Source organism: Mucor velutinosus (genome assembly GCF_035048745.1).
Source record: "Mucor velutinosus strain NIH1002 chromosome Unknown tig00001575, whole genome shotgun sequence".
NCBI classification, from domain to species: domain Eukaryota; kingdom Fungi; phylum Mucoromycota; class Mucoromycetes; order Mucorales; family Mucoraceae; genus Mucor; species Mucor velutinosus.
Window position 1 is genome coordinate 364,238 of NW_027041916.1, and position 18,392 is coordinate 382,629.

General features: G+C 40.5%; 8 protein-coding genes across 8 annotated transcripts; 3 read left to right on the forward strand and 5 right to left on the reverse strand.

Annotated features, from left to right (window-relative positions):
- Positions 1–74: 74 nt before the first annotated feature.
- On the reverse strand, positions 75–1,983 carry ATC70_013365 (uncharacterized protein; the record flags this gene model as incomplete). The annotated part of the gene is made up of 3 exons (XM_064832529.1): positions 75–1,172; positions 1,234–1,456; positions 1,517–1,983. The coding sequence occupies 3 exons, from the start codon at positions 1,981–1,983 to the stop codon at positions 75–77; spliced, it is 1,788 nt and encodes a 595-aa protein (XP_064678788.1).
- A 1,651-nt stretch (positions 1,984–3,634) lies between these two features.
- ATC70_013366 (uncharacterized protein) lies at positions 3,635–4,972 on the forward strand (the record flags this gene model as incomplete). Its single annotated transcript, XM_064832530.1, has 5 exons — positions 3,635–3,701; positions 3,753–4,051; positions 4,108–4,395; positions 4,456–4,865; positions 4,924–4,972. 5 exons carry the CDS (start codon positions 3,635–3,637, stop codon positions 4,970–4,972), a joined length of 1,113 nt encoding a protein of 370 aa, XP_064678789.1.
- A 72-nt stretch (positions 4,973–5,044) lies between these two features.
- ATC70_013367 (uncharacterized protein) lies at positions 5,045–6,147 on the reverse strand (the record flags this gene model as incomplete). Its single annotated transcript, XM_064832531.1, has 4 exons — positions 5,045–5,287; positions 5,356–5,545; positions 5,596–5,912; positions 5,974–6,147. 4 exons carry the CDS (start codon positions 6,145–6,147, stop codon positions 5,045–5,047), a joined length of 924 nt encoding a protein of 307 aa, XP_064678790.1.
- Positions 6,148–6,644: 497 nt separating this feature from the next.
- On the forward strand, positions 6,645–7,863 carry ATC70_013368 (uncharacterized protein; the record flags this gene model as incomplete). The annotated part of the gene is made up of 2 exons (XM_064832532.1): positions 6,645–7,419; positions 7,472–7,863. The coding sequence occupies 2 exons, from the start codon at positions 6,645–6,647 to the stop codon at positions 7,861–7,863; spliced, it is 1,167 nt and encodes a 388-aa protein (XP_064678791.1).
- Positions 7,864–9,342: 1,479 nt separating this feature from the next.
- Positions 9,343–10,659, reverse strand: ATC70_013369 (uncharacterized protein; the record flags this gene model as incomplete). Its single annotated transcript, XM_064832533.1, has 2 exons — positions 9,343–10,416; positions 10,465–10,659. The coding sequence occupies 2 exons, from the start codon at positions 10,657–10,659 to the stop codon at positions 9,343–9,345; spliced, it is 1,269 nt and encodes a 422-aa protein (XP_064678792.1).
- Positions 10,660–12,762: 2,103 nt separating this feature from the next.
- On the reverse strand, positions 12,763–14,296 carry ATC70_013370 (actin; the record flags this gene model as incomplete). The annotated part of the gene is made up of 5 exons (XM_064832534.1): positions 12,763–12,993; positions 13,062–13,197; positions 13,253–13,926; positions 14,142–14,207; positions 14,276–14,296. 5 exons carry the CDS (start codon positions 14,294–14,296, stop codon positions 12,763–12,765), a joined length of 1,128 nt encoding a protein of 375 aa, XP_064678793.1.
- A 2,742-nt stretch (positions 14,297–17,038) lies between these two features.
- Positions 17,039–17,393, forward strand: ATC70_013371 (uncharacterized protein; the record flags this gene model as incomplete). Its single annotated transcript, XM_064832535.1, has 2 exons — positions 17,039–17,089; positions 17,151–17,393. 2 exons carry the CDS (start codon positions 17,039–17,041, stop codon positions 17,391–17,393), a joined length of 294 nt encoding a protein of 97 aa, XP_064678794.1.
- Positions 17,394–17,841: 448 nt separating this feature from the next.
- Positions 17,842–18,081, reverse strand: ATC70_013372 (uncharacterized protein; the record flags this gene model as incomplete). Its single annotated transcript, XM_064832536.1, has 1 exon — positions 17,842–18,081. The coding sequence occupies one exon, from the start codon at positions 18,079–18,081 to the stop codon at positions 17,842–17,844; it is 240 nt and encodes a 79-aa protein (XP_064678795.1).
- Between the last annotated feature and the right edge of the window lie 311 nt (positions 18,082–18,392).

Consider the following 18,392-nt stretch of genomic DNA (forward strand, 5'->3'; position numbering starts at 1 on the left):
TTTATTGAATGAAGAGGGGGGGGGGGTTAATTAGTTTATATGTACAAAATGTATGTTGGAGTTTGTTGGATGATTCACTGTCTAAACCAGAAATCAACTTCGGGATCTTCATCCTCAGGATTGACACCCAGACGATGCTCACCCTTCTTTGACGTAACATCTTCACGAATATAGCTGAATCCCTTGAATTTGGATTGATCAGCCACAGGCATACTAGTGGAGTTGGTAGAGTCAGTCCTGTTATTCATGGGGATACTGATGGCAGCAGCAGCAGCAATGGCTTCTTCACGGAGCTGCTCTTCTACCTCGGGCACAAAGGGCAGCTGCATTTGCTTCTTGTAAACGACGTCCCAGTTCAGGTCCTTAAAGAATGGATGTGCCTTGACTTGAGCGACATCACCATTGGAACCCAAACGATTAGCAGGATTGCGCTCGAGCAATTGACAAATAAAATCCTTGGCTTCTTCAGTAATGCATCCACCAGCAGGGAATTTAATGGGAGCTTCCAGGATTTGTCTAAACAATTCGCCTTCTTCAACAGAATGAAAAGGAGGTGATCCAGTCAACAGCTCAAACATCAAGACGCCAAGACTCCACCAGTCAGCGGCCAGACCATAAGGTTTTTGCATCACCATTTCAGGAGCGAGGTATTCTTGTGTGATGACTTGAGGCACACCTTGAATCAAATCCACCTTGTTCTTCAGTTGCTTGCACAACCCAAAATCGGTCAAGGCAATGTGTCCATGTGCATCCAGCAAGATGCTCTCAGGCTTCAAATTGCGATAGACAATGTTGTGAGCATGAATGTTATCAAAGGCACACACAATTTCGGCAGCAAAGAATTGACAACGCTTCTCACTCAAACAGCGCTCACGCTCCAAGAAATCAAACAATTCACCACCAGGAAAGTATTCCATGACCAAGAAGAGATGATTGGTTGTCTGGAAGCTGTACTTGAGATTCGCAATGAAAGGGCTAGAGAGAGATTGAACCAGCACATTACGCTCGTTAAAGGCAGTATCCACTTCATTCTCGGCCAACAATAGACGCTTTGAAAGTACTTTCATGGCATAGGTACGACCAGAATCACGCTTGATCACCTCATACACTTTACCCACTGAGCCTTGACCAATCATACGTACAATGCGGAAGTCCTCTGGCTTTAGATTAACCTTGAGTAGGGTTTGAAATGTCAGACATCGGCTGTCAAGAGTTGTATTAATATAAAATTACCTTTTTAGTATCGATAAAAGTAACTTGAAGACGCACATCACCAGTAACTTCTTGATCGTCGTCAGGACGGCCATGAAGAGGGAAGATCAACTCAACTGTCTTCTTGCTAACCAAGTTGGGGATAATGCTGGACATGCCCAAGAAACGATCTTCACCATTGGACAACTTGTTGCCACGATCATAGACAAACACAGTGATCTCCTTGTTACCAGCAGTTACATCACTAGATAGAGCGAATAGTTAGCACAAAGCTTCTTTAATGTATGCTAAAAACACAGCTTACAAGTTGACACGATGCATCCACTTGGGAGAACTTGCGCTCATCATGATTTCGAATGCCTTGAATGCACCACTATCGACTTGAGATTCAATCACCAAAGGTGTGCTAGGCAAGATACCATCATCGACCTTATCAAGCGTAGATGTAGTATTGCCTTCGTAATGAACAATGCAGTAGGTATCGGCTTTGCGAGCATCAGCAATGGTCAAATTACGAGCTTCCACTACATTGATCTCCAATTGACTGGTGGCCTTTTCAGAAGCCGGGAGCTGCATTGTAGTGGTATCGTTGGCAACAGTGGGAGCAGCAGCTTCAGGTTTCTTTGAAAGAGCTTGAGATAAGGAAGCAAGCGTTGTTGTGCGAGCTTGGCGAAGCTTTTCACCCAATTGGCCCATATTGACAGATGTTATAACAGGAGAGGATGAGTGAACACCAATGTTTTTAATCAGAGAGTCTGTGAAATCAGCCATACTGTGTGTATATATTGTGATGATGAGAAGAATGAATAAGAGAAGAATAGGCAGGATGTTGAACATGTCAATCTCGTATTTAACAGTTTCACGTTTGAGATTCCGTTGAAGACCACTGATGTTGGGGGTATTTCTTGCTCCTATTTCTTATCGGAACAAGCAGGTATAGTCAGTACTGTTTGATTGAGTTCACTAGGGTGATTGCAGATTACCGAATGGATCAAGTCGGTGCTATGTTGGCACTGGCTTTTGCAAACAATGTACGATGCATCTCACCTACCGGCTTGTTTGATGCCTCTGAATGTCCTGAATTCTAGATGATGGTTACCTAAAGCAGCGTGTAACCCAAAGAAGTGCATAAATTTAGGTGTGTGTATGTTGATCAGCATTGGATGCCAACATCCCTTCAAATTGGGATGTCTTTGATTGGCTGTTGGGGCCAATGCAATGTTCATTGGGCCAACTTGTCATACGATCAGAGGCATTTCAATAACGTGGCAGTTTCAAATACCAATATCTCTCTGAAGTTGGACTACGGAATCACAAGTTTGATTTCGATCTGCAAATAAGTGGTCATATTTAACAAAAAGAGATAGATATCAACTGCAATATCTAACTGTCAGCCTCACCGGCAGCATGCATACTATTATTGGCAACTTGGTCTGGCATTGCATATCTCAGGGCAGATGTTGGTTGCAAGATGTGTAATCAAGATGGCGTACATATCTCTTGTTATTCGATTTCTCAAGAGCGGCTTTGATTACAGATGTCATTTAGAGTTAGAATTTGGATGCAAACAAGCGCTCCATAGTCTCTTCGTCTCCTGCTGCGTACGTAATCGCTCTATAGTAGGCTGAATCTCTACATTTCAGATAAAGTGATACGATTCTGCCTCCAAGGGCGTCAATTTCTGGGTATTTGGGGGGGGGGGGGGAACTAAACCACCTGTTTCATAAAAATGAAGGTTGACATCCCGAGATAGACCCTTCATTGAATGTCGATGATTGCAATTATTTTCCTTGTTGATATTATATTTCATGCTTTGATCCAGACAGGATATCATTTGGTTGCTTTTGCTTAAATGCTCTTTTGTGTGCTCTTATTTTTTTTTTAATCAATAATCAGGTCATACTACTAGATGTCAATCTGAGTAAGCAGCAGCATCACTTGATTTGGAACAGCGTTATAGCCTTTTTATCAGAGAAATCACGGTGTATAGTACCGTGAAATTCAAGAGGTTCAAAGCAAGGCGAATATTCCACACACACACACACACACACACACAGTATTAGTTTGACTAGACGAATGTTCCATCTTCTGTATCAGAAATGCTTGTACATCACATTAGGCATTGGTTGCAGATTCAGCCGAAATGCCATTCATGCTAAAAACTCAGTATTCATGCGTCTCTATCAGCGATATACATTGCAAGCTAATGTGCATAGACAATCCTCAAATGGCTCCAAAAGGAGTGAGTAGTATACAAGTTTCTATCGAATGCGAAGAGATTGGCTTTGATTGCTATGGGTTTGTCATGATCGTAAGTTTTGACACATGGCGGACGCTCAAAAATTCCACATGAGTTTGACATTTGATTCACTGCACCTTTCTTTTTCTTCTTCTTCTTCTCCTCATGTTTATATAAACCAAAATGTCGGATACTTGTATAGTAGAAAATGACAGGAAATTAGCAGATTTCTTTAATCGACATCAAATCGGTAAGACTATGAGTTCTTGCTAGGTGCCACATGGCTGACATGCATAGACAGATCTTCCAGTCAAGATCATCCTACCCATCCTCATAGGCCATTTCCTGCATTTAGACATATGCGACAAATTCATCTATATATCGGGTAGGCTACCCAACGGTCTGTACAAGAAGAGTCTATGGGACATTGCATTCCTATTTTTTTACTTTTTGGTCTTTACCTTCTTACGGGCGGCTGCCATGGAATATGTCCTAAAGCCAATGTCTGTGTATCTAAAAGTACCTCGAGGAAAGAAGCTTCGATTTGCAGAGCAGAGTTGGCTGGTTATTTATTATTCAATTAGCTTTGGCAGCGGTTTGGTAAGAGGCCATTGCTTTGTGTTTGTATGCTTTGCTGATGAAAACACATCTGATAGGCTATATTTTACAATTCACCTACATGGAATGATACATCGTACTTTTGGCGCAATTATCCTGTTTGGGAATTGAAAGGCTACTTCAAGTACTACTATCTGCTCCAGTTTGCTTTTTGGATCCAACAGCCATTTGTTCTTCAGATTGAGGCACCTAGAAAGGATTACACAGAATACATGGTACATCACATCAATACTCTGCTGCTGATCAGTTTGAGCTATTGCTGTAATTTCACGGGTGTAGGCAACGCTGTGTTTGTGAGCATGGATTTACCGGATGTACTGCTATGTGTAAGTAGAGAGCGGGTTTTGGAGAAACCAGGTATTAGAGGCTGATCATATATGCTTTAGCTGGCAAAGACGTTGCACTACCTGGGCTACGGCTTGATATGTGATGCCACATTTCTGGCTATGGTTATTTCATGGATGTATACTCGAGTTTACTACTATGGGCGCATCATCTATTCAACCTACACAGAACCAGACGTATACGTGCCTCAATTCAAACTGGACCCTGTGCATGGATTTTGGTTCCCTCACTTTGTCAAGTATATCATCTTGATTCTGATGTTGGGTTTATATATATTGATCATATTTTGGACCTTGATGATTTGCAAAGTGGTGTATCGATTGGTTAGCAATACGGGTATCACTGATGTTCGCTCGGACGACGAAGATGAATCAGATGAAACTGATCCTGCTAACCCTGTCCAGAAGGCTAGTAATAATCTTTTGGCACCACCCCCTATCAAGAGGAAGAGGTACGTTACATATAATATCATTAAAACAAATACCGTCGACTTATTATGGACACACTAGGGCTTTGAGCAAATCTGAGCAAATCAGAAATTATGCAGCAAGACGCTAGAGGACATGCCACCATTGTATAAACTATATACCATTATATCAGAAATAAAAAAAAGGCTGTTTTGTTTGTATTTTATAAAGAAAGTAAAGTGTTCAAGCGGGGTAGAGTCAATCTTTCTTTGACGGACCATGTCAAAGTGCTGGTAATGATATTTCTGCCAAGTTGAGGCACATTTTCCTGTTCCAGAATAGCAGCTAAAGATGTTCGGGTGTTTGTAAACTCCTCCTCACTCTCATCGTCTGAATAGTCATCCATATCAGAGTCATTGTCATCGAAAAAAATCAGCTTGTTGGCATCAGGATAGTTTGCCATTTCCTACATGGAAGCAGAATGAGCCTTGGATACTTTACCACGCCATCAATCCCCTCCTCTCCTCCACTTACCTCAGCCTGAACTTGCAAAGAGGGCTTTCCTAGTCGAAATACAAGCTTACCAATTTGCTCAATATCACTGTCACCATTAAATAGAGGGTATCCTATCAGTATTTCCGAGAAAATAGCGCCCAATGACCACACATCTGTCGCTGGTGTATACGCTCTGGACCCAAACAAATGCTCTGGAGCTTTGTAATATCTTTTCCGCCATTAGCTACATATCGTCTCTTTAAGCATCTCCACTTGTACCTTGTGCCAATCTCTTCATCTGCTAGAAAACCATCACCGCTATCTGAGCATGCGTCTGAATGAGCACAACCAAAATCGCATATAAACATGCAGCCTGTGCTACTGTCTATCAAAATGTTGCTTGGACTCAAGTCGCAATGTATGATGTTACGCTGATGCATGTACTGCAAGCCCTGTGATATTTGCTGTAGAAAACGGTATGCTAGTTCTGGATCTTTGGTGCGGATGTTCATCTTCATTGCTAATGTTTCGCTGTAAAAGGGGAATATCAGATGGTAACTGTTGGCTAACTCTTGATGATCCATGAGCTGCACAATCTATAGAATCGAATGTTTTAGCATTCCACGTTGTATTTGCTATCGAAATAGAGCCAGTTACATGGTTTTGAGCCGAGTCTTCTTTAGTGGCAACTGACAGCTCCTTTAGCGCCCACAGTTCTCGCTTATAGTGCCGAAAAGCAAGCTGTCCATGAGATTTCGAGTAGATTTTATACGCAACACATGTTCCCTGTCCAATCACTCGCTTTTCCACCGAAGCAAACGTACCAAGCATGAATAATGAATGAAAAAGGGAAAAACCATCGCGCATTATTCTCTCTGATTTTGAAATGCCATCATGATTAGCTAGGTACACCTAACCTACATGGATCAACAGCTGCTCTGGACAACCTCCAAGCGATCATATCAAATGTGAGGTCATTCGTGAATACAACGACATAGAATAAGCTTTATATCAAACAACTAACAACTAAAAAAAAAAAAAAAAAAAAAAAAAACAATGCACTGTTGATCGGAATGATTCTGACATGTTGATATTCTGGTTTCGTTTCAAACTATATGAACAAAGCTCAGTTATGCCTTCGTGTAGAAAGCTTAGTAAATCTCCTATGTATACTGACACGACACAGGATTAAGATAATAGCTACAGATAATATAAGCATTGCAAACAAACACTCATGTGCTATTGCTTATATAAATCCGGTTTCTGTATTGGATGTCCATCATATACAGTTATTTCCCATCTCTATTTTATAACGTATAACACACAGCATGATTGTCAAGACACTTCTCTCTAGTGCATTTGTATTAGCACTCATGTCTAGCATGGTACAAGCTCAAATCGATTACGACGACGTCAAGACACCCAAAAATGCTGCATGGCTTAAAGACGTTGACATGAGTTTAGTTCCCAAGCTTCCCATCCGTGCTGTTGGTTCCGGTGTGTGTCCTGATTCAACTTGTGATGGCACCGACAACGACGAATGCTTTGAAAGCTGTGGCAATGCGCCAGCACCTGAAGATATATATGGCTGTCCTCGAGATCATCATTGGGCACTCACCTTTGACGACGGACCCAGCAACTACACCAGCGAGCTCTTGGATATGCTCGATAAGGAGGACGTCAAGGCTACTTTCTGTGTGATGGGTGCTCATGTGGAGCAATATCCTGACATCTTGAAGCGTGCTTATGAATCTGGTCATCAGATCGCATCCCATACATTCTCGCATCCTCACTTGATGAGTTTAAGCAATGAAGAGATTATCTATGAAGTCAGAGCCACTGAAGAAGCCATTGAAAAGGCCATTGGTATCAAGCCTCATTATATTCGTCCTCCCTTTGGAGAAGCTGATGCTCGTGTGAAGGGCCTCTTAAGGAGTATGGGTTACAAGGTCTTGCTCTGGAATGTGGATCCCACTGATTACGATGTCTACATGTTGCGCAATGCATCGTCTGTCATTCAGGGTTCATTCAAAATGGCTGTTCAAGGAAACGATACTGGCTTGAATCTCCATGAAGATCCTGGATTTATTAGTTTGCAACACGGTAGGTAGAATATAGTTGTATCAGTGATAACCAGCTTACTGTTCCTCTTTAGACCTGTACAAGCAATCAGTGGATCAAGTTCCCAAAGTTATTAAACAGCTCAAGGCAAAAGGCTACAAGTTTTTCACTGCTGCTGCCTGCAACAACGATGATAATCCCCACACCATCATCAACGCTGATGTTGCTGTTGCTCCTGCTGTTGTCAAAATGAACGCTGCCTCCAGTGTTGCTGGTGTGCCCAAGTTGAGCATGCAACTGCCAACTGCTCCAGCATCTTCTTCGTCTTCTCCATCTCCTTCATCTGCTTCTAAAGCCAAGGCCTCTTCCGTGATCAAGGAAAAGACGGCAAAGGCGACGTCTGATTCATTCATGACCAAGTCCACGGCTAGTGGTTATATCTTGTCATTCGCTACTTTGGTAGTTTATGTCACCATGTTCATGTAAATAACTTTTCATCATCAACTGAATAAATCCATACACAACTCCATTGCGACACTCTATTTGAGCTAATCTAATAGTATAGTTTAACTAGATGCAGACTACTTATTGCGTCTAAAACGTTCAGCGTGCCTTACAATCGTCATCGCCTCCTAATAAGCTGTATTATTGTGCTATGCTACTGCGATACAACAGTGCCACTCAATTTGACATTTTTAGCTGAATGTTTGAATGTAACAGCATGCCCTAAATCCAAATTAGTGCACGCAATGCCTTTACGCCTTCGTATCATAACATAAACGCGTCTATCGACAAGCAAACGTATAAAACACAGCCAAATTGGACAGCTTTCAAGCCTTCGTATCTCGGCATGTAGACCTTTCTGAACCATCGGAACGACACCAAACAATTGTACTCGAGTAGCAGTAACTTTCTGGCACCTTTTGCTCAACTTTTTGAGGACCCAAAAAACATGATCAAAAATTGACCAAAAAGCATGAGGCACCCCTCATGCTTTTTATTGAAAAACAAACGATCGCATTTTTCATCTTGATAACGAAGACTTTTACTATGGTATATATCAAATCAAAATGTTTCTCTTGATCCAAAGCAACTTCTGAAACCATTTTTATGAGGTCTTTATATGCAAAATTTCGACATTTTGGTCAAAATCCTTATTTCAAATTTTTTTGAATTGCTCAATAAGCTCAGTCAAAACACTTCTTTTATTTAGCACCATTGGGTGCGCCATGAAAAGTACTCTTAGAAAGCTTAAAGAAGCATCGGGTGATCATTACAATTTATATAGTCGAATCTCGCAAAATAGTTTGATCAAGTCGAGAAAAGCCAAAGTTTGTCCAATCTTGAGCAGAAAAAATAATCTGAGCTTGAATTAATTTTGGAGCTGCTGCCTGACCAAACTGCCTTTCTGATGATGACAACGATTATTGGGATGCTTATTAAATGGGAATCATGAATTTAGAAGGACCATCGCTTAGCCTGACAAGTTTCTTTTGCTTTTGTTGAGCATTTTCATGTCTGACAACTTCAGTGAGCCTAGCCCATCACTAAAATATATGTAATCGCAACTTCCTAATCATGGTAAGCAGCATTTCCACATGGCATGTAGGCAGTATACGCTTGTTTCATTCATTTGAAAGCAAGACAACATCTCCATATCATATTGTAACAAATTTTCAGTCCCTAGACACGTTTGAAACTCTAATATGGGAGCTAAGTTGCCTGGCATTTGTCTAGCCTGGCTCATATATGATTAATGATTTTACAATCAATCAACAAAACCCACTGTTATTTACAAATTATTGTCGCACATTTGGAAATAAAGTTGTCGCACTTTTCGAAAATAAAATGGCACACATCTGGAAAAAAATTTGACGTACCAACTGGGAAAAAAGTTGGCGCATAAACGAATCAAAAATTGGCGCAAAAGTTGAATGCGACATATGCGACAAATAATCTTTATTTCTAAATAGGCTTCTCTTGCAAGCAATCATCGAATCTATCACAAGAGTGTTTACAGAATCCTTTAAGATCGCTAATAAGCACTTGATTGCATGCATCTCCGATTATAGATGTAAGTGTCTCTTCCTTCAACAACTTCTCTCTTTTAAGCTTGCTCTTACAAACAGACCAGAATTGTTCAATGGGGTTGAGCTCTGGAGAGTATGGAGGAAGGTAGACGCACCTATAACCACGACTTTCTATGAAAAGCTTAATGTCGTCATTCATGCGGATTGGAGCATTGTCCATGATCAAGTAGTTGTCCTTAAAAATATCAGGATGCTTGTCCATTTCGTCCATGGTGTCGCTCAAAAAGTTAAAGTAATGGCCTGTAACAGTGCCTTTACTCTGGGTTTGAGCTGGTCCACTTGATCCAGTTGTTTTTCTTTCCTTAGAAGAGGGCATCACTCGAGGCCGTCTTACTTTAATGTTGACAACACCAAAAGCAGAAGTAGCAGCCAAAATTGTTGTTGTTTTTGCCCTAGTCTTTGGCACTTTGGCAACGGCGCGAGTTCCCACCTTTGACCAATCAACAGATCGCTTCATATTGATATGAAATGCTGCCTCGTCGATGAACACGCAATTGCTCATGTAGTCCATATCGGTGTTCATCCATTTCTCTACCCACTCCTTTCGTGCTTTGATCTTTTCTGGGCTGTTGCGATCCGCCGAATGAAAGTGAGCTCTCTTCAGACTAATCTTGCATTTGTTGGTAACGAAATTGTAGAGAGCTGTTTTCGATATCGTGAGGTCACTGAACGAGGCTGTCAAGCTTTCCATCATTTGATTCAAAACTAACGCAGGCTCTTCGTCGATTAAGTTGATCAAATGAGTTTTATGACGCTCATCCATCAGTGCTGGTCTACCAACTGGTCTTCCGCTACCCTCTTTTCTTGCGATGTAGGTTTGCGGATCTTGCTGGTCGTTTGCTACCCATCTCTGGGCGGTGCGTGGGTTGATTTGTAGTTTCAGGGCAGCTTGTCTTGCACTCATGCCTCTTTCATACACCAAGGCAAACAGCTGCTCCTTTTCTGATTCCTTGTAAGTTTTGTATGTACTGCCTGTCCTCTAGTCCTTCATCTTAACATCTTCTCTCTCTTGCTGCTTTGCATTGTTTTTCTCGGGGTGTTCAGGTGCTTTAAGCTCATGATACATTCCAAAATTCGTCACTGTTTCAATAGGATACATCTCTTCATCTACTTCCATTTCTACGACTGCAACCGCCATGCCTTTGTCGTCGTAAAGGTTTCCTTGACCATCTTCATGTACAAAATAATCCATATTCAAAATATATGTAAAACTAAAGAAGCCCTGAAATACGTCAATATTAAATCTTTTAATGCGCCAACCTTTTCCCAGTTGGTACGTCAAATTTTTTTCCAGATGTGTGCCATTTTATTTTCGAAAAGTGCGACAATAATTTGTGAAAATAGTGTATACCTTCTTTCCTTTGCTCAATGCTCTGAACGCTTCCTTTGAACGACGGTCCGGAGCCTTAGAGATTTAGTCAACGGCTGCGGTCGAGACAACAAAACGAACTTATTCGGCCATAGAGAAAACCACGTCGTAATAGAAACCTAAGTAACTTATTGTTTGAAACACTAAAGAATGTGGAATTGATGTTTATTTTGTTCCAAAGTTGATATTACTGATAACACCCGGTTTAACAAAACTGACCATCTCTTTGAGAGAAATATTGATTATTATAATCCAAATTCCCCTACTTACTGCTGCAGACATGTTATGCAGCCTATGAATCGGCAATGTCCAGAATGACGTTATTAAACATAGAATGCAAGAAAATACCATAATTAACGATAGTGCTATGACTTGCCACCTACTTTCCATACGCTTCAAGGGAATCTATTACTGTATTACCTTGTGAAAAGGGCATTAATGAGTTTGCCAGCCTGCCTCACCAGCCAAATTAATTCAAATCCAGACTCATAACCTGTTCCAGATTGGCCAAATCTTGATGGTTTTCGACTCGATCGAACTATTTTTGCAGATTCGACTAAGTAACATATGATAATAACCCTAAGCTTCTTTAAGCTTTCTTGAAGTGCTTTTCAAGGCGTATCCAATGGCACCAAGTAACATAGATGTTTTGAATAAACTTATTGAGTAATTTATAAAAATATGAAAAGAGGTTTCTGGCCAAAAAGTCGAAATTTTGCATATGAAAACCTCATTTAAGTGGTTTCAGAAGTTGCTTTGAATCGAGAGAAACATTTTGATTCAAGATATACCATAGTAAAAGTCTTCGTTATCAAGGTGAAAATTGCGATCGTTTAATTTTCAATGAAAGTTATGAGGGATACCTCATGCTTTTTGGTCGATTTTCATCCATGTTTTTTTTTTGATCCCCAAAAAAGTTGAGCAAAGATGTCAGCAAGTAACTGCCAGATGAGAGCAACTGTTTGGTGCTATTCTGACCATCTAAAACGGCCTTGAACGCAAGAAAACGCAGTTCAAATGCACTCATATTTTGCTGTATTAGGGGCACTGAGGATTAAGAAATGGAAATACCTGTATTCTACTTGCCCGTATATGAAGTAGCTAGGTGTATATGGATGTAAAGCATCACATAAGAATCAGATCCACACATAATATGAAGGGTTTTCATATGCAAGTAGAGGGTCAACTTGAACGTAGTAGTATTTTGATAAGCCACGCAAGGGCAATTGGCAGCGCGAGCTGCTGCTGTGCAAACTGGTTTTATCGAAACGAAGCGAAGGTAAAGAACCATACGAAGCATAAACTTTCATATGATTAGTGGTTTTATACCAATTAACAATCGAGGCTCTTCCACCATTTTAGCTATATAAATTTTGCGATATTAGCCAAAGGCCCGTATCTATATAAACAATGTAAAACACTGACATGCTAGGCCTCAAGCATGTGCGTCGTCATAGAAAGAGATAGGTGTAAATGTGTAGCATTCTGTCTTTTATTACGGATCAATATACCTAATATCGCGCTAAGTGCCATGACTATTAAAGCTATAGGCGCTCCCTAGGAATTTTTCTTTTTCCTGGACAACTTGATGTAGCTTGGCATTTAGTTTCAATCAAAATGACATTTTAGGCATAAATGGGCAAAGCGACAATATTTTTCGTTTTCACTGTAATAAGAGTAGGACGTCGCCATGATATCAGACTCGCTACAAGTTACCCAGCATGATGTCATGTATGTCAGAATTCAGCAGAAGGGCATGGAAGAGGCCGAGTAATTGCATATGTATAATATCGTATGGGGCATATGATGAATAGTATGTTTATTGTTGATTACAAAAATTGAATTGAATTGGAGAGATATATATTGATTTTTTCAATAATTTGGTGGCTATAGAAGGTAAAGGATGGGATATGACGGAAAAGTAACTTAGAAGCACTTTCTGTGGACAATGGAAGGACCAGATTCGTCGTATTCTTGCTTGGAGATCCACATTTGTTGGAAAGTGGAGAGAGAGGCCAAGATGGAACCACCAATCCAGACAGAGTACTTTCTCTCTGGAGGAGCAACAATCTTGATCTTCATGGAAGAAGGAGCAAGAGCAGTGATTTCCTTTTGCATACGGTCAGCAATACCAGGATACATGGTAGTACCACCAGACTAAATGAAATCATTTAGTTTTAGCTTGAATTTCATCTCCATTTAAAATATAGACAACAGCTACTTACCATGACAATGTTGGAGTACAAGTCCTTACGAATATCAACATCACACTTCATGATGGAGTTGTAGGTGGTTTCGTGGATACCAGCAGATTCAAGACCCAAAAGAGTAGGTTGGAAAAGAGCTTCAGGGGCACGGAAACTGTATAAATGGAATCAGACATCATCTCACTCATTCATATTCTATAGACACTTACCGTTCGTTACCAACAGTGATGACTTGGCCATCAGGAAGTTCATAAGACTTCTCCAGGGCAGAGGATTGAGCAGCAGTTTGCATCTCCTGCTCGAAATCAAGAGCAACATAACAGAGCTTCTCCTTGATATCACGAACGATTTCACGCTCAGCAGTGGTAGTGAAAGAATGACCACGTTCAGCGAGAATACGCATCAAGTAGTCGGTCAAATCACGACCAGCCATGTCCAAACGCAAGATGGCATGAGGAAGAGAGTAACCTTCGTAGATAGGGACAGTGTGAGTGACACCATCACCGGAATCAAGGACGATACCAGTAGTACGACCAGAGGCGTAAAGAGACAAGACGGCTTGGATGGAAACATAGAAAGCAGGAGCGTTGAATGTTTCAAACATGATTTGAGTCATCTTTTCACGGTTGGACTTGGGGTTCAAGGGAGCTTCAGTCAAGAGAACAGGGTGTTCTTCGGGAGCAACACGAAGCTCGTTGTAGAAGGTGTGATGCCAGATCTTCTCCATATCGTCCCAATTGGTAACAATACCATGCTCAATAGGATAACGGAGAGTCAAAATACCTCTTTTGGATTGTGCCTCATCACCAACATAAGAATCCTTTTGACCCATACCAACCATAACGCCTTGATGACGGGGACGACCGACAATGGAAGGGAAGACCTAACAAGCCTATGGTGTTAGATGACCTGCAATATACATGCGCCCATACGATAAAGTAAGGGAGGGGGAGGCTGCATCCTCAAGCAAATGCACCAGAAATAAGAGCAACGCAAGCTATTACCAAGATAGCATGTACATCAAGATTTCCGAGCAGCTCGAGGTTCTGCATCTCCCTTTTATGAAAATCCAGCTCGAGATATGGTTTTAATACTTACAGCACGAGGAGCATCATCACCAGCGAAACCGGCCTTACACATACCGGAACCATTATCAATAACTAACTATAGAAGATGCAAACACGTCCATCAGCATATCTAGTCGTGACAGTTATCAACACATCTCTACTTACAGCAGCAACTTCGTCCTCCATTTTTTCTTAGATTGTATATATAAAACTAAATGCGAAAGAAGAAAAAGAAACATGTACGCGAATGATGAGCTGCTTATTTAAATGGAAAATGTGACGCTAGTGAGAGGGAATACACACGCACATATAGATAAATTCATGATCCGGTTAGTGCGCCGCATCCCCTTAGCCAAGAGCTATGATGTTATCCAAAGACTTCTAATTTCGGCACTTTTTCGGCGGCTGCTGTGCCAGATTCGTTATAAGGGTTACATTTGTATTCTACTTGAACGTGAATGGCTTTTTCAATCTTGGCCAAGACCTTTCCTTGAGATTTGGTATAGGCTATCTTCATGATTTGGCATGTCGGCTGATGGTCAACATGTATATTTTACCATACAATCTCAGATGGGCAATGGATTTCTTCATGATTGAGCACACTTGCAGAAAATTGGGTTCTCAGCACATGTAAAACATGCCAACGAGGACCAGACTTTGCATTCCTACATATCTCCAACATTCCTCTCAATAACCAGTATGGCTGTAGATTAGAGGCTTGGTTGCCTGGCATTTTCTTCATGTCAGGGCTTAAAAGGGCTGTGCGTTGCCAGGCATCAGCTGCTCAAGAATCTGTCAAATCACACGTAGCTTTTTCAACCGTTTCATGTTGAAATGACCAAACGTACATCCAATGAGGGACATATGTCACAATTAGTTATACCAAGAACAATTAGATAGAGATTAGTCATAAAGATCGAATTGCTTGGCTCGAGTCCACAGCAGTGATACCTAATCAAATGTAAACAACACATGTCCTCTTAACGGTCAATCTTTTTCATCACTGGATCAATGTGTACTACATGAAAACGCTTGGCTTGACACAATGATCCATGAACCAGAAAGAAATCTGCAACATCCAACAACGGGATATTAATTGGAGAGCCGCATGCGTTCAGCAAAAGGGAGTGTTTGAAAGCTGGAAATCAGGTACTCAGCATCCATTGCAATAAGCAAGATAACAATTTGACAGTTCTGCTCTTTTGTTAGGGGCTCATGACAGCCTTGCAGATCCCTCTTTTTAGATTGTGCTCCTTTCAATGTGTAGGTGATATATGCCAAGTCAAATCACAAGATTTGATTCTGATCTCCTGTGATTTAATAAGAACATGGCATCCAATCTCTTGAGCCCAACATACTAGGTCTACTGACTATAGAGCAATATGTCCTTGCGGTGGTGCTCGTACTCGCGCTACTACATTAGAGTGACATCCAAGTTGTCAATGTATGGGTATCCTTCAGATGGCAAGGTGTGTTTAGCCCTTGTTCAAAGTCCACTTTTCAATGTGTGCCCTTCATCACAATCAATGGTTGAGTATGCGAAGCTTATCAAACAATCGTATCAATTGATATTCACATTTATGTGGAATAAAGTTCAGCATCACATCCCTTACGAAACATGTCGATTATATACAACTCCCATGCTACGAGTGTTTAGCTCGTGTGCTTACCCCTGTTGATGCTGTTTTCCAAGGCGAAATGTGAGGTTCGAAAAGATTCTACCATAGGTTGAAAGCTTCCATCATGATTGGTGTGTAATGGGATGATTCTTTTCTTCAAGGGAGTATCTTATTTACCCCGGAATTTCAAATGGCTTGTTCCCAACAATGATAATCAACTCATCAGAATTCTGATTTTGAGGCAACATCCATTGCGCCATATCAAAATGTGATCCAACAGAAACTTGGACTTGCAATACAATCATACCTGTGAAGATTGTCGGGGTGTTCTATAAATGTCGATTACTAAAAACAGCGAATGTCAATTATAGTTCAGCTTTCGACAATTACCTTTTTTTATAACTGACATTTGCCGTTTTTAGTAAACGGCTTTTTTAATAAAACCCCGGCAATCTTCACAGGCATGACTGTATAAGAGTCATTCTGTGGGTCATAGATGGATCTGAGTAACACAAACAACTCTTTGCACATTCCAGACAACAGAAAGGCGTGAGATAATATTGCTGTGCAAGCTTGGTTTGGTTGTACATAAGCAAATAATATCGTAGCATTTGATTTCTGTGCCTAGAGGCAAAGGTTCCTGTAAATATTACTTCTCTACATCTCTCAAATCAAAAGGACGTTTGCGGGAAGGATGTTGATTGGGTTAGATGTAAAGTGATGGATCAAATGTGTGAATTTTTTGTTTAGTAACAGCGTTTCACGGATTCAATTTTCACATCGTCAAATGGAAGCGTAAGATGTTGGAGTATGCATTCAATTTTAAAGGGGATTTTTTTTTTTTGGAGCAAGTCAATTATACATACTCTGGATGATTCATATTTCTCAACGTGCGCACGTCCCCAATTTCTTGAGTTTGTAGCGAGTGTGCTTGTTAGGTGAGAAAAACGTGCGATGTGCTATTGGGTAATCTATTTGCAATCAATAGAGGATATCTCCGCCTTTGACTTTAATTTAGTGTGAGGGTCAGGATTACTCACACCTCCATGTGCATAACTAATCGTATTCTACCCGTGGTCGGAATGGGATGGCTGGAAAGATATCTGTGGGCGAGTGGGTCAATTGATGATCATCACATCTGAATCTATTTTTTTCCAGGCAAGTATAAAACGAATGCCATTTAAACCACATTTTCGATTCTTTTCTTTTCTCTTATTCCATGTACTTGTAACAAACAAACAAACCAAACCAAACCAAACCAAACCAAACCAAACCAAACCAAACCGTTATCAAACCCATATTTTTCAAAATGGATCTTTCTTGGTGTATCATCTGCGATCGTCACTGTGTTGAGGAGAATGTAAGTTGTGCTTTATAATAGCGGAACGGTGGTGAGATACTAATAGAATGCGCATCTTTAGTTGTACTGCTCAGAGACATGTCGTATTCAAGATGTTAATCACAAGCATGCCAGTGTTCCCTCAAGTAACAACGTTAGTCCTCTTTGTTCTCCACCAGCATCTCCATTGTTAGATCCTTATTTTTCATCGTTCAACCATGAAAGACGCACTTCCATCACCATCAGCAAGTCCACTCGAGTACATCATGATGCCTTTGGTTACATGAGCCCATCCAGCGTGCCTCGTTACAGCTTGTCGGAATAACTGTTTGTAGATACAAATTATACCCTTATCCAGACTACTACACACTAATAGCATCAGTATTTAATTAACAATCGCAAAAAAATTCAAAACGTACACAAACCCATACACCTACAAAAAAAAACTTGCTTCTTTTTTTTTCCTGCATCTTCAACTAGCATTTATCTTTTTATACAAACAATCAAAACACCCATCTACAAACACACACACACACACACACACACATCTATATAGTTTATGGTTCAACCCGTAAATGATGCTCATAAACAAATCTATTAATATTTCATTGTGATGATTTTGGTTCTGGTTGAAATTTGGGAGGAAACATGATGAAAAAAGAGACACTACATTTGCGTCTCTATTTGACTCTATCCGTACCAAGTTTGATACTATGAATCAATTTCTACTAACTTTATTATTCTTCTATAGGTTGTACTCATAAACATAAACACTAGACGGAGCCAGAGGAGCGATTACGGCAGACTTCCAGGTGCCAATCATGACGATTCTTGGAAGCGAAACCAATTTTGCAACAGTTACAGTAATGCCAATTCTTTGCTAATGTGGAGGACGAGGACATGATGGAATTATTCTCGTCATCTTGAGTGATGGTGCTTGCGAGAGAGATTTGACTGGCTTGACGACTTAGTTTTGAGGAAAAGAATGAGAACAAACGAGAGGAGGAGGACATGATGATGATTTGATTTTAAGGAAAGGAATGGGTTGTTGAGATGAAGAAGCAGGAATGAGTTCCCTCCACTTTGCTCTTTTATATACAACGAAATCAAACGATATTTATAGCCATGTTGATGATCATTAATTTACGAAATGAGTTCTTGCCTCCTTCAAGTATATTAGACACGATCAATGAATCCAACTTTTAGAGAAGAGGGGCCATTAATAAGAAGCATAAAGAAAATGAGTCGAAAACAAGGGTTTTACCACAGTTTTTTTTTTCTAGAACATATGATCTGATCTACTGCACTATATATTGGTTCGTTC